At 35.6% G+C, this 22608-nt stretch overlaps 2 protein-coding genes across 2 annotated transcripts in view; one reads left to right on the top strand and one right to left on the bottom strand.

Moving 5' to 3' along the window:
• The window catches only part of psmd1 (proteasome 26S subunit, non-ATPase 1), a 93550-nt gene that overhangs the window by 51689 nt on the left and 19253 nt on the right, over positions 1–22608 (top strand). The window lies entirely within an intron of this gene.
• On the bottom strand, positions 6602–21038 carry htr2b (5-hydroxytryptamine (serotonin) receptor 2B, G protein-coupled). Its single transcript, XM_069897162.1, has 3 exons — positions 19908–21038; positions 8430–8630; positions 6602–7603 (listed from the first exon to the last, which is right to left on the bottom strand). Exons 1-3 carry the CDS (start codon positions 20332–20334, stop codon positions 6732–6734), a joined length of 1500 nt encoding a protein of 499 aa, XP_069753263.1. The 5' UTR covers positions 20335–21038; the 3' UTR covers positions 6602–6731.

The raw sequence follows: 22608 nt of genomic DNA, 5'->3' as shown, positions 1-22608 counted from the left end.
CATCCATACACTTACATTTGGAAAAGCTTTGTTCCCGTTTGCAGCGTCATTGTTCTCTCGTTTTAAGTAATATAGGAGAACAGAGCAGTTTCTCCCCCAACCCAAATACATGCTAGAAAATTCTCCCTCTATTCTTGAACATTTTCACTTTTCATTATGCTTTTGTGAAGCTTCTAGAATGGTTTTCTGTTAGTGTGCTGCACCTGTTGCAAAAGTAATAATAGCAAAGGTTTCAGGGAAAGTTGCACAAAGGAAATGTCTAGATTTGAGTACAATCAGGGAGTTTGGAGAATATATCACAATTTTCTGTAGCATAAAGCTGTGTCATTTGCATAAGCTATATTTTTCCATTCAGTTTTGAAAGAATGATTTCAGGATTGAACATGAGGAATGGTACAAGGGCTAATTGCATCATTTAAATAAAGATGACTGATGATGTTAATTAACCAAGGAGGTGATTTCATGTTGCAAAGCTATGCACTACTATTATTCCATTCTTTGTCTATTTGCAGTGAAGTTCCAATTTGGAATGTGAGCAAGGGAGAGGTGACGCTCAATAAAAATGGGTAGAAAAAGGGAATGTTTCTGGATTGTGATGAAGATACTCTTGGTATGGGATACCATCCAAAAGAGCTATTAAGATAAATCACGCTAACATCAATGAGGAATTTTGAGATGGTATAAATTTTGAGATGCTTTTTTTCTGCAGGAACTAATGTATTCAAAAGAGAAAAGACGTATTGCCTGATGGACATAAAAAGAAATGCTGAATTTTTGTTGCATCCAATTATCAGTATGTGTATCTCAGATGCCTAAATGCACTATTGGAAAGCATTTGATTAAAAAACTATTTGAAAAACCTGATTAAATTATGAAGTCCATGTTTTAAATAAATGTTTACTCATAAGAATGTTTTAAATGCTCATGGCACATTGCGCCCTCTGAACATAATTCAGTGGGTAAATGTATCATATAAAGTGTTAGTATGACACTAGGAAGTGAGTTGGTTGATCTTGGCTTTTACAGAGGATGGTCACAGCAGGTGAGTAAATGGAAAGTTTATAGTTGTCAAACTAAAATGTGCACAGAAAGGATTGAAGTTTATTGTCATGTTAACTTTTGCTGAATTGCACGCTAGCATTTTCATAATTAATACATAATGGCTATTTGTTTTCATGAAATCATAATTTAACATCATTCAAAGCAATAATATACAGGAACAATAGAGTGGGAATTTAATGTAGAAATAGCCTTATTTAGGCATTGTAAACCTCTTATCGTGATACAATTAATTGAATCTTTTCACAGATGCTTGATTGGCTTAAGTTTTTTAGTATTTCTATTTTTGGACTTGCAGGTTTATTTGTTATTGAATAAATTCAATAGTTAGGATATTACTTAAACCATTTAAAAGCTTGAGTGCAAAGTAAAAAGGACAATTACAAGAATTCTCATAGGTTGCAGTAATTGGCCATTTTAAATGAGTGATGTATTGCATGTGAATATGTTCTTGAGATAATTGAATGTGACACATATCAGACATTAGTAGAGATCAGGCAGTCATAATTCTATTTGTTTACAGGAAATGCTTTGATGGTTAGCTTGAACCTTGTTAGTAGTAATGATAGTCTTCTAATCGTTATTTTTCTCTCCTGTTTCTAAGAAATAAATGTCTAAGACATTTTTGCATAGCCTCCTAAATGGATTGTAATAGTGATTGATGAGAGCAGTTGAAGAGAACATCCTCCCTGTGATGTTTATTCTTCACGAGGAATAACAGGTTTAGCAATGAGTAATGCTGTTTTAAGAAATCATAACTTTGGCTGGCCACTTTGAATACTCTTAAAACATTTCTTTTACTGTTGTTACCCAAAATAATCTGGATTTGTAAAATAAAAAGTAGTTCTTAGCCAACATATGATTTTAGCAGAACTATTACAAGTTAATCAGATTTAAGTTAGACGTTAGTTATTATCCTAATTCTTTATCCAGAAGCAAATAATACAATATTGGGGGAGTTTAAGGAGGAGATTGGTAGGTATCTAATTAGCCAGGGTATCAAGTGACATGGAGGGAAAAGACTATAAATTGATGTGAGAATGGTTTAGCTCATGGTAGAGTGGCAGAGCAGACTTGATGGGCCAAATGGCTTATGTCTGTTCCTTTATCTTGTGAATATGACCAGAAATCTTATTTTCCTAAGTAATTTGTTTGTTGGTGCAGTCTGTGAAGGTCATTTTAATTTGTTCATGAGACAAATATAATGATTTGAGAATAGAATGGATCACTATCCAGAAGATGGCATCTATGTTTAAATAGAATCAAAAGAGGAAGAGCAGAAATAAGCCATCTGGTCCATTGAGCCATTGATTCACTGTAATCATGGCTAATCTGGCTGTGGACTAAGCTCTTCCTATCTGTCTTTTCCCCATACCCTAAATTCCTCAACCTGCAAAAATATATTTAGAATTCATGACTTAAAGAAAAAAGCAGGCCAAATATGTTTCTAATTGTGCATTAAATATATTTAATGAGGTAGTTCATTATGCTTCCTTGGGCAGAGAATTCCACAGATTCACTACTCTCTGATAAAATCAATTCCTGCTCATCTCCATCCTAAATCAACTCCCCCATATCTTGAAGATATGTTGCCAATTTATAGTCTCATCTACTGGCAGAAATAACTTTGCTGCCTCTATCTTACCTATCCCTTTTATAATTTTGTATGTTTCTATAAGATCCCCCTTCATTCTTTTGAATTTCATTGTATAAATTTAAACATACAGCACGGTAGTATACCATTTCGGCCCTCGTGCTGCTCACTTTACACCCCTGGAACATTTCGAAGGGTGGGAGGAAACTGGAGGCCCCCCCCCACACAAAAAAAAACCCAAGCAGACATAGGGAAAAACTACAAACTCCTTACAGACAGCGCGGGATTCAAACTCTGGTTCTGATCATTAATGCTGTAAAGGCATTGCGCTAACTGCTACAGCAACTTAATCTTTCTTCGTCGGCTCACCCCCTCATTTTTGGAATCAACTGCATCACCTCCAAAGCCAAAATATATTTCTCAACAAAGGAGACCAAAACTACACACAGTTCTCCAGATGTAGTCAATCCAGTGCCATCTACAGTTACAGCAGAAGCTCCCTGCTTTTAAATTCAAATGCTCTAGCAATGGAAGCCAACATTCCATTTGCCTTCTTGGTAACTTGTTGCCCCTGCAAACCAACCTTTTCTGTTTCATACACTAGCACTAAAGAGGCTGAAGAAAACAATATGTAATCAAATATTCAGGTTCTGAATTTATTTGGCCTTTTTTCGCTAAATCAACATTTCTAGAAATTTGAACAATTTTTGAAAAGGCGGTTTCACAGACTATTATGTAATAGCATTTCATTCTTGGTCAGAATTTCATGCTGGACTAAAAATTTGATTTTAATTAACCCACGAATAATTGTCGTAAGCAAATTTGGTTTCAACAAGTGCCTGTTGTCAGCTGTTATATCAAATGACAAGAAAGTTGAAATGTTTTGTAAAAAATAAAATCAATTTACTATCCTGTTCTAAACTTCTGACACAGATTTAGGCTTTTACTGGTGTGTACAAACTCTCGGAAAATTGGATGATTTAGTATCGTAGAAATCTACTTTGCCTAAATGACAGGTCATCTTGTTAATTTGTATTTAAAATACCCCTCCGCAGGGATGACTTGAATCAATTATTAAAGAGAGATCATACTTGGGAATAAATTGCTGTAAAATTGTGGTATCAGTGGGGAAATATTTGAATAAATGGTGTAGAATATACAGACCCCTTTTGAGATTGATGTCATTAGCCATCTGCATAAGGAATACTTATGAAGTACTTATGAAGTGACAAGCAAACAGAAATTCTAATGTAACATTTTTTGGTCTATTTGACAGATACTTGGAGTAAGGTTCCTCACTTTACAATAACAGCATATATTTTTAATCAATGCTGTCTCAGAAAGTAACATGAGTTTTCTATCCAATATTGTGTGCCTTGTTCCTCAGTTCTTGATCTCTTTTTTGGCCTATTTTTTTAACCTCTGGTTTTATCTCTTTCGTATGATCTAGTGGTGCTGCCTTTCATTTGCACCTCTGGGAATCTTCTTTCCCCATACCTGCAAGCTGAACTTGCATGTAAAGCCATTATTTCAAGTCAACATATCACACAATGCCAACAGGGTGACTTGGCCAGTGTGAGGATGTGCAGTTGCTGTCAGTGAAAAGTGGATGAAGACCTTCTCTTTTATGGTTACTTTACTATTCTTCTTCAAATGTCTATCTGCTGTTTCCCAACTTGGTGGAACTGCCCCTAGTTGTTTGCCAAATTGTATTTCCAGTCATGACCTTGGTTCCTTAAACACCCCACTTCCAGTCAGTAGTGATTGTTATTGTCTATCAATGTTTGTGGTAGCATTACAGAGTTCTGTGCTTTCACACTGCTGTATCTTTGGATGAACTCCAATTACCTATAACATTGATTGGTAAGGCAGACTTTCAACATTGGTCCCTGAAACTGATGCTATTATTCATTCTGAACCATTTTCAAGCATCTTAGCATTTTATTCAGTCCTGATCTGAGATTCTGTAAGAAAGACATCTGCAATCCCTAATTCCATTAAAGTTTTCTGCCTGATTATTCCAATGTTCGGCAGGACTTGATAATGAGAGCAATAGAGAAGTATTCTATTCAATAACATGTGCCTGCTTTTTCCAGATAAGATCTTAGAGCCAAACCCATAGCAATCTGATTCCTGAACATCGAAAATAAATTGCACTCTGTCACGTTTGTACTCTTGGATAGAAAATTCCAAATAGTTATTATCATCTTGGTGGAGAAATTCCTTCTCATTTTAACTCTGAAGAGTCATCTTCTGAGTTTGAGACTGTGATGCATGTTTTAGACCAGCCATTCTCAAACCTTTTTTGGCTATGGCCTCCCTTAAGACTTTGCTCAAAGTTTGTGGGCCCCCTTTCCTGTGAAGCATTTGTTAAGTTGCTTTCTTTCATATTTCTCTCTGACCAACTACATAAAAAACATAAAAATAATCTTATGTTTTCAGTCTGTGCGACTCCCCCCCCCCCCCCAATTATTCTGTGGCCCCTAGGGAAAATGGATGTTTCAGACACACAAACCTAGAGACTTGTACAGTTAAAGAAGTTTGTGCATTTCCATTGGATATGGCTGCTTTCTCCAAACTTTAGAGAGCATATCCCCAATCTTAACTTTCAGTCAAACAGCTACCCCAAGTATCAATGTGGTGAACTCTTTTCACAAGTATATGCTTCCTTCTGTAGGGACCTGATCTTTGAAGGTGCAGTCTCACCTTTATAATTGGAGTAAGACATCTCTATCCCTGTTCTATGGGCTCTCTAAAATAAATTTAATGCTGTCTGCTTTCCTAAACATTTAGGTTCCTCTGAACACTAATACCTTTCAATCTTACGCTATTTTAAAAAAAAATCTGCTTTTATATTTTTTCACCCGAATTATATTCCCATTCAGTCACATAACCTTTCTCTAGTCCATATGCAAATGTCCTGGAGAAAGACAGCTGGTTACGCAGCATCCATAGGAATCAAACAGTAACCAATGTTCAGGTCTGAGCCCTTTGTCAGGATATGAGCAAAATGCAGGCAGATAGCTGAATAAAAAGGTGGTGAGAGAGAGAGGAGTGAGGATGGGGTAAGGGGAGGAGTGCAGGCTAGCAGGTAAGAGGTGGATACAGATGGGAATAGAAGAGAAAAAAAAACTGAGAAGTGATGGGGGGGGAAGAGGGTACCTTTCTGAGAGGAGAGGTAATGGAAGGGGGCCTTTAATTCAAGCTCCTCTCTTTTTTTTGTGTTGTTGCTCCTATCTTGACAAAGACCTCAGGCCTGAAACATTAGTTATTCGACCTGCTAAGTGTCTCCAGCACATTTGTGTATTGCACTTGACCCTACCATCTGCAGACTTTCTTGTTTAACACTTTTCTATATTTTCCTGAAGCCCTTTTGATTCTTCTCTTAGTATGTAGCCAAATGACATTTATGACGTGACATGTACACGATCCTTTATCCGGACATCCAAAATCCGGTAAGTGGGGAGAGAGTTGGCTGGGCGGCCGGCGCTTGGGGGAGGCGGCCGGCGCTTGGGGGAGGCGGCTGGACGACTGAAAGGGGGTGGGGGTGGATACGGCAGCACAATTCGGGTGGGCTTTCCAAAATCCGGAAAAATCCAAAACTCGGAACACACTGTCCCACAAGGGTTCCAGATAAAGGATCGTGTACCTGTATCAGCAAACTTGTGAACTTTAGTTCATCCACATTCAGTATTTCCCATTCAACAATGTATTCTTGCTGATGTATATTTATTTTTTTGTCCAAGTTGCCTGCAGTTTATAAATATCATCTTTGTATTTATTTTATTGCTTTGTTTCTCATGATCTTATTAACTTCAAGTTGTACAGTTGTTCCCTCCATTTAGTGGATGAATGACCAATACATTGAGGGCAAGCATAATTGTACCCGGAATGACATACTGTCAACATTGTCACAAGAAAAAAAACATACCACACCTATCATCATAATGAATTGTAAATGCAACTCCTTTTATTGAAAGATTTAATTGGTTATGGCTTTCTCTACATGTTGATTAACCTCCATTTTATACAGAATGCCAGTGTGTTCCGCGTGCTGTTGGTTCTTTTGGTTTCAATCTTATACATAGCTTACTGTTTCTTCTGCTTTGTCAGTCTCATTTTCATTGAGTAATAGGGTGTCCAGCATTATTGTTGTTTGGACAGGAGCAGGTCGTAACTGCAGGGGACTAGCATATGTTGGGTTGATTCCACTTTTTGTATTGAATAATTTATTTTCATTGATTGATGTTTGAAATGATATCTGGCTGAAATACTTCCTAAGTATTTTTATCTCTCTTTTTTGTATATATTCACATGTAATATATCGGCTAAATGCCTTACGAAAAGTCTTGTTGAAAAGAGTATATACAAGTGGGTTGACTCCTGAAGAGACATAACCCACCCATACAAAAACTTCCAACAGCTTTTCAAGCAGTTCCTGATCACAGTTTTTACAGATGGCGAAAGTGACATTTGTCACAAAAAATGGACACCACATCACCAAAAATAAGAAGAATACTATTCCTAAAACCTTGGATGCCCGTTGCTCATTGCTGATGCTCTGCATAGACTTTTTACCCAAGCTGGAGAGTCTTCTGATGGGTATATTCTCAAGTGTGCAGGAAAATGTCTTGGTCTTTTGTGAACCATTGATCATTAGAACCTTTTCTGGAGACTTGGTTGGTGTAAGATCTTGCTGGAAAATAGTTGAAACAGTTGCCCAGTTAAGCTGTTGAGGTGGTTTGGCTCTAACCAGGTATGCTTTCTTTCTCAGCACTTGAATTGTCAAGAAGTAGATAACTATCATGATGGCAAGAGGAATGAAGAATGCAGTCAGTGATCCAAAGATCATGAAGTTTTTAAATATGTCAATTTTAAGTATGCAAGTTTTGTTTATAAAGGTGTTTGCTTCATCCTGTAGGCCTTTGATAGGAATGGGAATAGCAATGCCTAAATTGAAGAGAAAATAAAATGAGAGGAATTCTATGACTGAATTTCATAATTTTGTATGTTTTGGCAAAACTAATAATCTACTTAATTAAGCTAAAATGGAACTTGTTGTATGTGGGAGCACCAGCAGTCCTTCTGGGAATATATTCCATTTATTTTAGTGTTTCCCAAAACAGGATTTAAAAAAAAAATACATACTGCATGGTAACAGGCTCTTCCAGTCCATGAGCCCATGCTATCCAATTACACCCGAATGACCTACTACCCTCGTATGTTTTTGAAAGGTGGTAGGAAACCGGAGCATATGGAGGAAATCCACGCAGACACAGAGAAAACATACGAACACCTTACACACAGGGCTGGATTTTAACACTGGTCTCTAGTGCTGTAATAGCATCTATTAAATTTTATATTTTGTGATCTGTATATCACTGAAACTTTAAGTTGGGTTAGCTTTAAAATACTACTGCACTTAATATAATTGACATATTATAAATTCTCATTAAAACAATAAAGTTGCATTCCAATTTTCAATTCCAATTATTTTCTTTTAAGTACATTACTTCAGTATGATTTTGAATGGATGAAATGTAGAATCCTAAAATAATTTCTGGACTTTTGCCTCTTACCATTAATGACACAAAACATACGAAAATCATATTTGAAAACATGGATATTTGAACCTATTGACAGGATTACAAATAATTATCTACACTCACTAATATATTGTTAGTTTAATAATAGTGTATTATTTAATTTGGTGCTGATTGGTTAGAAGAATTTAAATTAAGCATACGAGCTAAAGCTTACAGTAAATTATACATACCTATGGAGGTGAGCCATACTATTGTGATCTTAATGAGAACTTTAGCTCTTGAGTTGAAGCGACTGTGCTGAATAGGTTTTTTAATGGCAATGTAACGGTCTAACGAGATTGCGCACAGGTGCATAATTGAAGCTGTGGATAGAAGAACATCCAAAGATATCCAGATTGGACATATCTCGCAGGGTAATGGCCACTCAGAATCTGAAAGTAAGAAAAATCTTTACAGAAAACAGAATTTCAATAAACTTTATCTAAAAGTCTGTCAAACTGAGCTGCTTGGCTTTAGCTACAGCACAGACTTGGGTTGAGTAGCATTTCCTTCAAAACCAACAATGTAATTCCGTTCCTAGAATTTTTCTGCAAATGTTATATAGTAAATTGTGTTGCAAAATCTTTCACATTTAATTTCACGTGAATATGCTGCCTATATATAAAACATTTTATTTTTGTTTGTAATTTCTTGAAACCCTCTTGTTTTAAATTGCCTGTCAGCTTAACTGTTACATCAGTCCACTGATCGAAAACTTTTTGAGGAGCAGAGGGAGTTGCTTATTGTTAACAATCTGTGTAATTGTTGGAAACTTGTATAAATTGAGAAATAAGCCTGTTATTTATAGATATGATTGAGATAAAGGCATATCTTTAAAGTTTAAACTTGCATTTTCTCTTTATTCTTGATTGACTACTTAAGTAAATTTCTTGCTTGTTTTTGTGGGTTTCTACTTTTATGGTAGCATGCCATGTTTCTCTATTAATGTTGTCGACTGATACCAGAAATTGACCAAGTCTTAAGACTCCTCTTGTTTACATAGGTTTAAATACATTTTCCAATTTGGGCTTTCTCACCCGATAAGGTTCTTGCCAAAATTGAGATAAATTAAGGATTCACCTACTTGCTCTTTTAGTCTTTTTCACTTGGGTTCTATGCTTCTGCTACTTGAGAAGAAATAAGATACAAATATAAATATATTCTTGATTTAAAAGTTGTTGAACTGTGCTTCATTTTGCAATGGGTTCTACTGAAAAAGGTAAATATAAACTTCATTTTTTGGAGAAATTAGGCTGATTGCCACATGACGGAGGTTCCCGACAGTAAAAGAGGAAATTCTCTGTATTCCTAATAAATATATTGGTAAATTATAAAAAGATGGTATGTGTGAAACAGAGGTTGTAAATACATGTGGCACCATTGCAAGCAGTTTGGTGTAGCATCCTACAGATATCATGAAGAAGAAGGAGGTAGCCAGTTGGTAGCAAGCATTCGAGGGCTATCAAAGACAATGGCTTTGATTTTTCCCGTATTAGAAGAATTTTCTGTTTGTACATTAGTAGATGTGGTGGAAGTAATTGGACTATTTAGTGGAGGAGACAAACAATTTGGTATTGAATTAGAGTTGAGTATTATCTATCAGGGGTGGCCAACTTTTTAATTTTGACATACAGCATGGTAACAAGCCATTTCGGCCCACAAGTCCATGCTGCCTAATTAACCGACATCCATGGATTGAAATGACCTGTTACTGCGCTATATGTCTAAATTTTAAAAAATAAATTTAAAAGGTTGGCCACCCCTGATCTACATGTATATGGAATTTTTTTTTTGTATGTTACCAAGAGGCAGCTCATAATCGAGAAATGGCTTTGGTCAGGGATGGATTTGTGTGGACCATAGTGTTAATGGCATAGAAGGAAAGTTATTTTAGTGGCAACTTAAATAAGCAAAAATAGAACCAATTGTGCCATGAAATGAAAATGTAGTCAAATTAATTGAAAGCTACATTGCATTTTAAGGAGAATCGTATGAAATTTCTTTTTATCAGTGAATGGTAGACTATCCTGTATTAGAATTTGTGTGTGAAAACTTGGCTGGTGCCTAATGATAGTAAGAGAATAAAAGAGGAGACTAGAATAGATTGCTAAAAATTGCATGTGGTTGTTCCATTAAACTGGGAAGATACTGCTGAACAGCTTTTACAATCACAGCTAGGTTATTAAGAATGTTTTTTTTTATAATTTCACTTAACAAACAACATGGGTAATTGAATTAATCCAGAAATTTTGTTGAACTGCCTCATCAGTTGACTTGAGCTCTCATTGCATCATTGCATTTCAGAATGTTAATGAGTTGTATGACATTTTTCAAATTGGTTAAATACTTTGTATATATTTTGATTACAAGAATTTTATCCATGTTGAAAATTTGTTGTTACTGCTTCTAAACAAAAATAATTTTCCAAATGAGGTAAAATTAACCAATTTTTTTTTTAAAGAATTTTAGCATCCGGTGAATAGATCTGCAAAAAAAAAATGCTATGCAGTTACTAATCTTGTAAATTATCACCATCTTGCATCTTTCTTCATATTTAAAATGATGAATTAAACTGTTCCAATCGCATATATATTTTCCCCTTTTTCTTTATCTCTTGACAACTTTTACGTGTGAAAACTAAAAGTGCTTGGACGTTATGAAAGTCAGAAATTTGCAAATGTGTTTAAAGAAATTAACTTTAATAGCTGACCCACAATTAACAAAATGTTGAAATATGATTCTCTTTTCAAATATTAGTGCATAAAATACTTTGCTGATTGATTATCCAAGAGCATTGGGGTTAAATCATTCTGGAACAAATTGTCAGAGGAAGTGGAAGAACTGGGAACAATTATAATGTTCAAAAGACATTTGGACAGATACAGTATATGGGCTGGAAATTTTTTTAGGAGGTTATGGACTAAGTGCAAGCAAAATTGATTAGTCCAGAATGCCAACTTGGAGAGCATGGAAAAGTTGGGCTGTAGGCCAGTTCTGTGCTCCATATCTATTCTGAACAACTCCGGAGTTGCACTGAAGAAGGCTTTCAGACCTTTGTGTTCTTGCTCCAAGTGACACCCGTGGTGTGCCTCTAGTGTAACTCCAATCATTCGTAATCTATTCCTTCAGAATCTAAATTTATTGTCATGGACTTGTGTCACATATTCATTACTCCTTTAAGGGATTATATAGCTTCACTTTAAATGCATCTTATTATTTAACTCAACATATAGTAGAACAATATGCATCTTACCATTTGTTAAATATTTATGATATTTGGGCTTTTACATGAGTAAAAATATTTTCTTTATCCTTACTTTATTTTGAAGACCTGCATCAAATTATGCTTTGTTTTTCTCTAGATTCTTTCATTCAGCTATTCTAGATAGGAAGTCTGCCAATAATTGAATTTTCTAATGAATTTCTTATCATCATATTCAGAATTCAATAACCAATGGCCCATTTCTAATTTGGAACTCAATTTTAAAGGCAACATAACAAAATGGGAATATAAATTCTGATTAAATGATAACAAAAACATAAGCAAGATGATTAATGTTTTGAAGATTACAGTACTGTATTAGTAAAAAGGAAATGACCTTTAAGTGAAGCAACCTGTTAAAAGTCTTATTGAACTTGATTCCATAAAATGATGTCCAGGATAATAACCACGTGTGTCTCCAGTTTAATATTCTCTCATGGAATTAGTTGTGTACTGGAGAAGGAAAAAAATGTGATGTTGCATCAGTTACGATGCCTGTTTTCATAGAATAAAATACTAAAAAATTAAATAACTAAATTTTGTTCATTGAACATTAAGATATTTCAGATAACTATATTTAGATGCAAATGGAATCAGTCAAGGCTACCTCAGTATTCTAGTTCTATCAAGCAATCTACTAATTTAGCTATAAACTTTAAAATATCCAACATCATAAAGCATCTCCATCACCGTGGTGACAAACTCTTCTTGTGGCTACTTTCAGCCTATAGTCCATCACCTCTAATTCAGAAGCAGTTTTTATCCAACAGCTATCGTGCTCTTGAACTGACCGGTACCGCCCTCTCACCACAAACTAGTCCGGCCCATCAAAAGATCTGTTTGTGGAATTTGAAATTTAACTTCTTTTTCTTGCACTCACTGCAAGTGTGAATATTTATCCTTTGATATTTATGATCTCTTTTTCTGTCTTGGCATATTGTGGTAATTTAATGTAAAGTATGTACTTTTTAGAGCAGTACATTATAGTCCCTACTGAAACAGGTTATTATAGAATTTACTATCTCTTTTAATTTAATTCAATTAGTTTACTGATATAATTTTCCTTTACAAGTACCTGTCCAGCTACAGCAAGTAAGAATTTCAGTGCATATGTACATTGTCCAATGTGCATGACAATAAATTTATTATCCTTAGTCTTGTAATAAAGAAGGATTCCTATTGATTCTTATGGTTAAAGATTCTTCAGGGATGAGTGACTGCAATATGATAGAATTCAAAATCTAGTTTGAGGTGAACACTTTAGGACCATAAATCAAGGCCTTCAACTTGGCTTAGCGCAGATCTGATCGTGTGAGAAAGGAAAAAGAAATTGACCTTTAAACTAAGTGAACAGTTATTTGACAAGGAACAGGATATGCTGGTGCATAAACAAAAAGCTTCTTGTATCAGAGGAAGTGTGTTAGAATGAATTTTTTTTAAAAATGTCTCACAGGAAACAGATGGATCCATTTCAGAGTGGAAGGAGCTAACTAGTGGAGCATTGTGGGATTAGTTCTGCATCTGTGACTATTTAATGTCCTGATGGAAGGTTTGCAAATTTGCTGGTGATTTTTAAAAAATAAGTAGACAGGCAGTTTGTGGAAAGGATAACTGAATCTGCAAAGGGATATACACAGCAAATTAAGTTGAACCATTTGGAGAAATGTGAGGTTATGTACTTCAGCAAGAGAAATCAAAAGCAAAGTATGATTTAAATAGAGAGAGACTATAAGTAAAGAGAGTACAGAGGAATCTTAAGTGTTCCAGTGCATTAATAACAAAATGGTAGCAGCAAGGTCCAAGTAAGCAAACATCATTTTGGTATTTGTTGTAAAGGGATTTTAAACTTAAAAATAGAGAAGTTTGGTTATAATTGGTATTGGTGAGGCCTCCCCTGGAATAGTTTATAAAGTTTGATCCCTTTGCCTTAAAAAGAATTGATGGCAATGCAAAAGATTTGATAGTCTAATTCTAAAAATGGAAAACAAAGTAAATGATTTGATCTGTATTCCTGAGAATTAAGAATGAGGGATGTAAATACAAGACATACAACATCTCGAGAAACTTAATAGCGTAAATGTTGTAATGTTATATATGGTTGTAATTGAGGGATATGAGGCCAATCATCTAAAACTGCAATTTCAATTTCTTGCAGAATGTAGCAGTTCTCTGCCTAGAAGATGGTGGATAGTAATTCATTAGAAGTATTTAAAGTGGAGGTACATAAATATTTGATAGACTGAAGATTAGAAGGATATGGCAAAATGGCATGAAAGAGGAGTGAAGGATAGCATACATCAGCCATGGTCATGTTAAATGGTAGAGCAGGCTTGAAAGACCCAAAAGCCTACTTCTGCTCCTGTTTTCTTGTATTCCTGCATAAAATACACACCTTTTCCTCGGACTATTCAGCATCACTGGCAGACGAAAATAGGACCTACAGTGTCTTTACCACACTCTTGCAATCAGTATCATGATTACATCATTGAGTTTTTCTTGCCCTTTGCCTGACCACGACATAACGATTTGTTTTAAAACATAGAACACTACAGCACAGTACAGGCCCTTTGGCCCTCAATGTTGTGCTGACCCATATATTCTTTTTTTTAAAAAAAAATGTATTAAAACCCTTCCTACCCCATAACGCTCTGTTTCTTCCATCCATGTACCTGTCCAAGAGTCTTTTAAATTCTTCTAATGTTTCAGCTTCCACCTCCATCCCTGGCAAGGCATTGCAGGCACCCACAACTCTCTATACTTTTTATTTAAAAAAAAAACCCTGATGCCTCCCCTAAACTTCCCTCCCTTCACTTAGTACGTATGCCCTCTGATGTTTGCTATTCCTGCCCTTGGTAAAAGGCACTGGTAATCCACCCTATTTATGCCTCTCATAATCTTGTAGACCTCTAATTCTCCACTCCTTCTTCTACACTCCAAAGGGAAAAGTCCTAGCTCTGCTAACCTTTTCTCATAAGACTTGTAAATCTCCTCTGCACCCTCTCCATAGCTTCTACGTCCTTCCTACAATGAGGTGACACAAACTGAACACAATTCTCTAAGTGTGGTCTCACCATAGATTTGTAAAGTTGCAACATGACCTCTTGACTCTTGAACTCCGTCCACCTATTAATGAAGCCCAACATCCCATAGGCCAACATTTCCCATTTCTGATGATGTTAGTAACCTGCTTGATCTGCTGAATATTTCAAATATTTTCTATTCATCCCAAAAAAAAGTATTCCCAGAAAATTCTACTTCTTAATGCCACATCATTTTTAGTTGCCATTGTTTTCAAATTTCATCTTAATATAACTTTTCCTTAACTCCGCAATCTGCAACACTCAGAAAAAAGGTCAAATTTAGCGATCCAGGATATTGTCTGAACCCTTTTACCCCCTACCTCTCTCCTAAAACATTCTTAAAACTTCTCTGACTAATAGTTTGGTTACCTGTCCCCATATATTATTTAGCCCTTTGTCAGGTTTTATTTATTAGCATTTATGTAAACCGTATGTGGTGTATAACTAAATTATTGGCATTATATAACTGTTTATATATTGAAAATTAAATGAAATCTACAAGACTTCTATATTGGAATTGCTCCAATGCAATTTAAAACCTGTTCTTTCCCAGTCTAATGAAGCGTCTATCTCTCATCATAGTTGCTATCTTAGGTACTAAGTATTTCCAGCTCTGTTTTTCAGAGTTGCATTTTCTATATCATTTTGTTTTTGTAATTTAAAACAAGAGTACAAAATCATTTTGAATTTATTGTGTGTCATTGGCATATTGCAAACTCTTTCTCTTGGTATGTTATGTAGGACAAGATGTTAATATCTCTTAATGCATTCCTGAGTCTTGCTGCCTAGACTCTGCAAGGTAGCCAAGTGAGTGGTGACATCTTCTGGGTTATTAAGTGCGCAGCTTCCTTCCTCAACGTTTTGCTGATAGACCCATGACACCTCCGGAGGGTTCAGCAGTGAATCCCGGCCTCACTCCATAGATGCCATTTTCTCACTTTGTTGCCCATTGGAATCCTTTCTCCTCATCCAGAGCCACTCTTTTCGGCAGCTCTGAAGAGATCTTTAGCTGCTTCTCAATGTATCTTTCCTCGCACTCCCAATACCCGGAGTAGCCTTGATTTCAATGTGACTACAAATCCTCTGAGGCCTACTTCAACCGGTTGGACCTTGCCTTCCAGCAACATTGCTTCCTATCAGCTGCAAGCTCAGTGTACCTCAGTTTCTTGCGCTCACAGGAATATATAACTTCACAATTCTATTACTTAACTTTAATTTGTCATTGTGGTAGTCTTGAGATTTATATGTATTGGTGAACATAAAATCAACCAATGAAAACAACAGTATTGTCTGAGGAACAACTGAACAATACCTCTTTCCATTTTTTGGCTTTAGCATCTTCATATCCATTTGGCTAATAATCTCATGGACCAACTCTGCTTGCAAATTTCTGTGCGCTGCTATACGAAACGTCTTTTCAAAGTCCAAGTCTACAGGAACTGCACTATTATCATCAAACCCTCTGTCAGAGTTCACCATTAAATTTATTAGAAATGGTTAATATCTTATGTTGACTGCAATAAGTACTACATGTATTTATACAATACCTATCATGTAGCAGAGTATCCCAAGTTGCTTGGTAAAATTTGATACCAGGTCACTAATGGACATTGGGCAGTTGACCAAAAAGTTGATTTAAAAAAAAAATATGGCTTTTAACTGCAGATGTTAGTGTTTAAAAGACAGAAAAATGCAAAGAAGCTTGGAATCATAGAAACATACAGCACAGAAAACAGACTTTTGCAGCCCATCTCTTCTGTGTGACCATGGTGCCTATCTACACTAATCCTATTTGCCCTCATTAGGCCTATATCCCTCTACTCCTTTCCTGTCAAAGTACTTGTCCAAATGCCTTTTAACCATTGTAATTTTATCTGCCTTCACTCTTACTTTTGGCAGCTTGTTCAAAATATTCACCACCCTAAATATGAAAAACTTACCACTTGGATCTCCTTTAATTTTTTTCCCTTCTCACATTGAACCTATGCCTTCTCATTCTAGATTATCCTGACCTGGGAAAAAAAGATTCCTGTCTCTGATAATTTTGTAAACTTTAATGCATTCCAGTGAGAGGAAACCTATCTTATCCAATCTCTCCTTACAACTCTAATTCAAGGAACATTCTAGTGAATCACTTTTGAACTTATTTCCTTTAGTATGGTGAGTAGAACTGCATAATAATCTAAGTGTCGTCTAACCAATGTTGAAAGATGATGCCTCAACTCTTATTATACTCAACACCTCAGTCTATGATGACAAGCAAACCAAATACCCTTTACACTATTTACCTGGGTCACCATTTTCTGGGACACTTCCATCAACTTGTATACTAAGGACTCTCTGTCCGCAAAACGAAGTTAACTATCATTTACTGTATTGACCTCCCAAAGTGCATTGACACACACTTGTCTAGATTAAGTTCATTTGCCATATTCTGTCCAACTTTCCAGCTGATTTATCTACGTTCCTCTTTATCTTCAAACCACTTTCTTCGCACTTTGTCAAAAGCCTTACAAAATCCTTCTACCCTCCTGCCTTCACGAATTTCTTTGGTTACCTTAAAAAAAACCTCAGTCAGACATGTTCAAAATCATGGTGATTCCTCCTGATCGGTCCTCGCATTTTCATGTGAGTATATATTCTGTCTCTCAGAATCTTCTCCAACAACTTTCCTATCGCTTATGTAAAGTTCACTTGCCTGTATTTCCATGGATACATCAGGTGTATCCATACTGCTCTTTTTGTACAAGGAGCACTACTTCCAATTCTCTTTTACTTTACATTTGACTAACAAGGATGAAAATACTACACTGCTTATCCCTGCTTAAGGGTACACTGCTTAAGGATACTTTAGCTACCCTCTAGCTGCTAATATACTTGTAAAACGTTTTACGATTACCCTTAATCTTATTTATTTTATGGCTTATTTTTACTTTTCTAGATTCTTATTTTCCATGTTCCCAATAAACCTTGTCATTTATTTGATACAATTTCCTGTACCTGATGTGCACTTCATTGGTTTCTTTGCTGAATCCTTCAATATCTAATATACGTTTAGTGTAGTGGTTAGCTCAACACTGTTACAGCTCCAGCATTCGGGACCAGGGTTCGAATGCTGTGCTGTCTGCAAGGAGTTTGTATATTCTCCCCATATCTGCGTGAGTTTTCCCTGGGAGCTTTGGTTTCCTCCCACCTTCAAAACGCACTGGGGTTGTAGGTAATCAGTGTAAATGGGCAGCGCGACCTCATGGGCTGAAATCGCCTGCTACCGTGCTGTATGCCTAAATTTAAAAATTAAAAAAAATTAAACTATGATGTCCTAAACTTGCCAACTTAGCCTCGTACTGTAACAAGGAGGGAAAATCTAGTTTCAGAGACTTGAGAGCTGAAGAGATTCAGTTTATGGATGATCAAAGACCAAAATTAAACAGGGTGGGAAGATAGAAGGACTGAATTCTGAAGTGATTGCAGAGAGAGAGAGGAGATGAGGCCATAAAGGGATTTGAAAACAATTAAGAATTTAAAATGCAGAGTGTTTCTCAGCAATCAATATTAGTAAGAGTGATAGATGAATTTAACTTGTGTGTTGGAACATGAGCTGCAAAGTTTTGCAGGTATTGTTTAGAAAACATTATTTCCCAAGTTAGTTTTAAACTGATTGTTCTCTTTTAGAAATTTCCATACTAGGAATATAAGGCTGTTAGCCCTTTAGAAATGTGAATTTAAGAGACTTTAAAAATGTTATTTGAAATATTTGCTTCCGAATTACTCAACCTTAAAAACCTTTGTTTTTAAAATAAGTGCATTTCATATCTGGCGCAATGCTGTAATAGCGCCAGCCACCTGGATTCAAATTGGTGCTATCTGTAAGGAGTTTGTACATTCTCCCGCTATCTGCATAGGTTTCCTCTGGGTGCTCTGGTTTATTCCCACCCTCCAAAACATACAGTATTGTTAGTTAATTTGGGTGTAATTGGGTAGCATAGCTTTAAATGGCCTGAATGGTCTTCTACTGTGTGTAAATAAAAATGTAATTTAAACATTTTAATTTCACTTAAAATATATGAAAAGAATTGTATGCATTCACCATTGATTAAATTGTGAAGGCTATACATGCATGGCAAATTGCTATGTATGTTGTTTTAAATGATTTATGACCAAGTTTATCAGAATATTTTTACTATTCTTTAAATTTAAAATGAATAGTTTTTTAACAATTCTTTTGTGTTGGCATCAAATGTATCATAGCTGTATATCTTTAATTTATTTCCTTTGCTCCAACTCCAGGTATTAATGTGCCTTGAAGGAAGTCTGTTTTAGTTGTAGGTTGTTTTAAAACAGGAGATTCAGTAGGAGAAAAACAATACTTTCCAGTTGTTGACAGGATTTTGAATATAAACTGTATCTTTTGGTTGATAGCTTCATAATGTGGTTTTAAGGATGTTTGCATTAAGGAGGCAATTTTGTAGATGATTCTTAGGAGTACATGGCATTGTCAAATGACCTTTTCCAAAACTTGTGACAAGGGAAACTTGCTGTCTTGTGGATTATACTGTAGGTATTACATTTCAAAACACATTTTAATTTCTGTTATTGAAAGTTTGGTACTTTAATTCATACTTCACTTAATTGACCATCGGTTTAGATGAAGAATTACAATACAAAAACAGGCCATTTGCCCTTACAGATCATTGTTAGTAGTTTAAGATTCACATGAGTTCCTACTTGTCATCTGACATGATTGACATATTTATGTCAATTGTTCTTAAATGCATCCATGTAGTTTTCATTATTTCTACTCTATTGTAGTAATCACTCTGTATTCTACTCACTCTCTGTAGATAGTAAGTTGCTGCAGAATTCTATTTTTGGATTTACTATCGACTTTCAGTCATCAAATTGTACTTATGATGATGAAGGTAGATATACAAATTATGCTTGCTGAAAAAAAGAATAGCTTAACTGTACAAATAAATTTTTAGGCTAATGCACTTTTGATTTTTTTCCTCCAAGCTAATATATCATACATTGATAGTCCAAGGTGGATTTTTAAATGTGTGTGAGAAAAGAAAAGAAGTAAAATCACAAAATATTTAAAAATGTGCATGTGAAAGCCCATGAGCGAGAAGACTGCATAATTGTGCAATAAGTACAACTTAAAGAAACTATTAGTTAAATATAATGTATTTGCTTTCCGATGGACTGTGGTTCATTTCACATTGCTCTTTAAAAAGTTGAAACTCACAAAATGACATGTAGCAGGGTACGTGGCAGAGTAATGCCGAAATGAACCTGTAAAGCTGAAGAGAAAATTGAATGACACTTACTGAACAAAATGATTAGAAGAGCGATGGGCATCACCAGAAGTCCAACCAACATGTCCGCTACAGCAAGTGACATGAGGAAGTAGTTAGTGGCATTCTGAAGTTTCTTCTCAAGAGAAACTGCTAATATGACAAGAATATTGCCACCAATAGTGGGTATGATCACCAGTAATATTAATACTGCTGCCCACCGTAGTCCATCCTTCGACTGATCTCCTTTTAAAAAATTAGAACTGATAAGTGCACTGGTGAGTTTGGATTCCTCTGTAATTGTCACATAGAAGATTTTGTTTGTTTCTGAAGTGTTGAAGAGCTGCATTGAAGTTGCCTGCATTCTGCTGGTTGTAAATGTGCTTGTCGAGTCCGCTGGGTTAGATGCATCATAACAGTCTGGATCATCCATCGTTTCTGAATATTGGCAATTGCCCATCTACTTCCTTTCAAATAATGGCAAGGAGCAGGCAGCATGGTCTGAATTGTTCGTTCACAGATCACTGGCAAGCTTGTGCCAGAATAATGTGTCTTGTAGCAGAGTCTTTGTGATTTTGTCCTGTTTCAGTTAACTCTACAAGTGGATGTTTAATTTCTCCATTTGTATCCTTCTGTTCAAAATTTCCAATACATATGCTGCTCATTGTGACGGTTGTATCATAAACAATTGAAGAATAAAGGAAAATAATTCTTAATGCTCATGAATTGTTCCGTCCCTAAAGGTGAGCCACGCCACTGCTCGACTCCAGCTACTCAGAACTGCTCCAAACATTTCATGTCTTCTTTTGTAGTTCAATAATTAAATTAACTATTTTGCTCTCAAAGGTAATTAGTCTTACCTCCGACAAATGCCTTCTGTATCAAGTTCACAAATTGTAGTCTTAAAGTAGCTGCTGGTGTCTCTGTTTGCTTTGTCACAAAATCATTTCAGTTCTCTGATTCTTCCAGCGCTTCTTGTGAGCTGTAGAAATTTGTTTTGATCCAAATGCTGCATCACTGCCAGATCACTGCTTTCCTTTCACTGCTTGTGGCTGCCTATATTTTTTTTGCTATTCATTAACATGAAACTACTTAACCTTTCCCTATGATTTTGAATCTGAGACAATATGGTGCTTTAACTGTATCTCTCCCCCTCCTCTCCAACCTCTCTGCTGACCCCCCTTCAGAGTGCATTTCTTAAATCCAAATATTGAGTGTTATTCCTTTTTTGCATACCGTTGGACACCCCTAATCTCCAGTGATTGAAAAGAGGAAAACAAATGAGCATAGCAGAGGCAGAAATCTGGAAGGTAAAATATCATCCACATTTCCAGTTCAAAAGCTATTTGCTTTTAATTTTCTTTGCACCCTTTCAAGATAAAATTCGAAGCTATCTTTGGTGATCTTTTAGATTTCGGGCTTTAGGTTTTAAGATTAGTCCTTGATTTTCTGTTGTTTTTGTATTTTTGAGAATTTGATAAATTTCTTTTAAAAGCTTTGATATTTTGCATTCCTTCAAACGAAAGAGTTAAGTTTCTGAAGAAATCCATAAATGGCTTCCTGTAAGGATACATGACGTTGTGCACTATTTGTGAAAGTACGAAATTCATCTTGATTCCAATGTATGAAAAGACCACAGAAGGAAAGAAACAGTAGTTATTGTTGATACTTCTGACAGTTACAATTCAGTAGGTCATTAATACAGTATGAATTTGCTTTTTGGAGCAGATGCAAACTTTGAGAACACAAAATTTATTGTTTTGAATTTATTAATAATTAAAATTACTTGCATCTTCCATATTTCTAAAGTCTCAATAATAAGCTCAATAATATGCAAAATTATTTTAAGGTGCGGTGAGGCATTTGGATTTCATGCTAGCATTTAGATTTCTGTGATCAGTCTGCTTGTTATGAATTTTAGTAATTGTTTATTTAGCATCAAAAGAAATCCTGTAGTCTGCGTTAAAATGGCCGATTTAAGTTATTTCAAAATCAATTAGTGTTAACAATGTGTAGCCTGACATCAATAATATGGTCGCAAATCATCTTGAGATTAGCAAAGGAAAAATTTATGCAATAAGACCATTTTTCCGAAGGCTTCATTGCTACCACTGTAAAGGGCTGTGCTGTTTACATTTAATCTGTAGTATAATTTATATGTTGGATATTTGCATTTATCATCACTTGATACACATTAGAATAAATTGCTCATGAAGTTGTAAGAGGCTCAAATAAAATAAATTATCTAAGCCTTTGATAGCCATAGACATGGACCAGACAAGTGTTATACTAATACAGGGCTTTTATTAACAGACTATAACCACCACTAAACTGGCCAGTGGGAAAGCATCTCCATTTGTTTTATCAGTAGGGTGGAGTATCTCCACAGCTATAGCCAATTGCAAGCAGTTAGTATAATAGCCTCCCCCCCCCCCCCCCCTTACCATTATATCATCACAGCCTTAAATCCAGCATGAGGAGTAATATTAATGCAAATGGTTTTTTTGGGGAGGGTGCTAATCTGTTTCATCAAAAATCTGGCAGAATCTAACATGCACAAATCTATGATTTGACAGTATTTACTAAATTTGAACAAGCCTGAAGATTTTGCATGCATTACAGAGCAAGGATAACACTTTAGGAGTTAAATAAGAACAAAAGAAATAGGAGCAGGATGATGCCATCTGGATCATCTAGCCTGCTCTGTCTTTAATAAGGACGTGGCTGATCTGTC

Source organism: Narcine bancroftii, chromosome 9 (assembly GCF_036971445.1).
Source record: "Narcine bancroftii isolate sNarBan1 chromosome 9, sNarBan1.hap1, whole genome shotgun sequence".
Taxonomy (NCBI): Eukaryota; Metazoa; Chordata; class Chondrichthyes; order Torpediniformes; family Narcinidae; genus Narcine; species Narcine bancroftii.
Note: the sequence above shows the minus strand (reverse complement) of the source record. Positions and strands in the feature narration are given on the sequence as shown.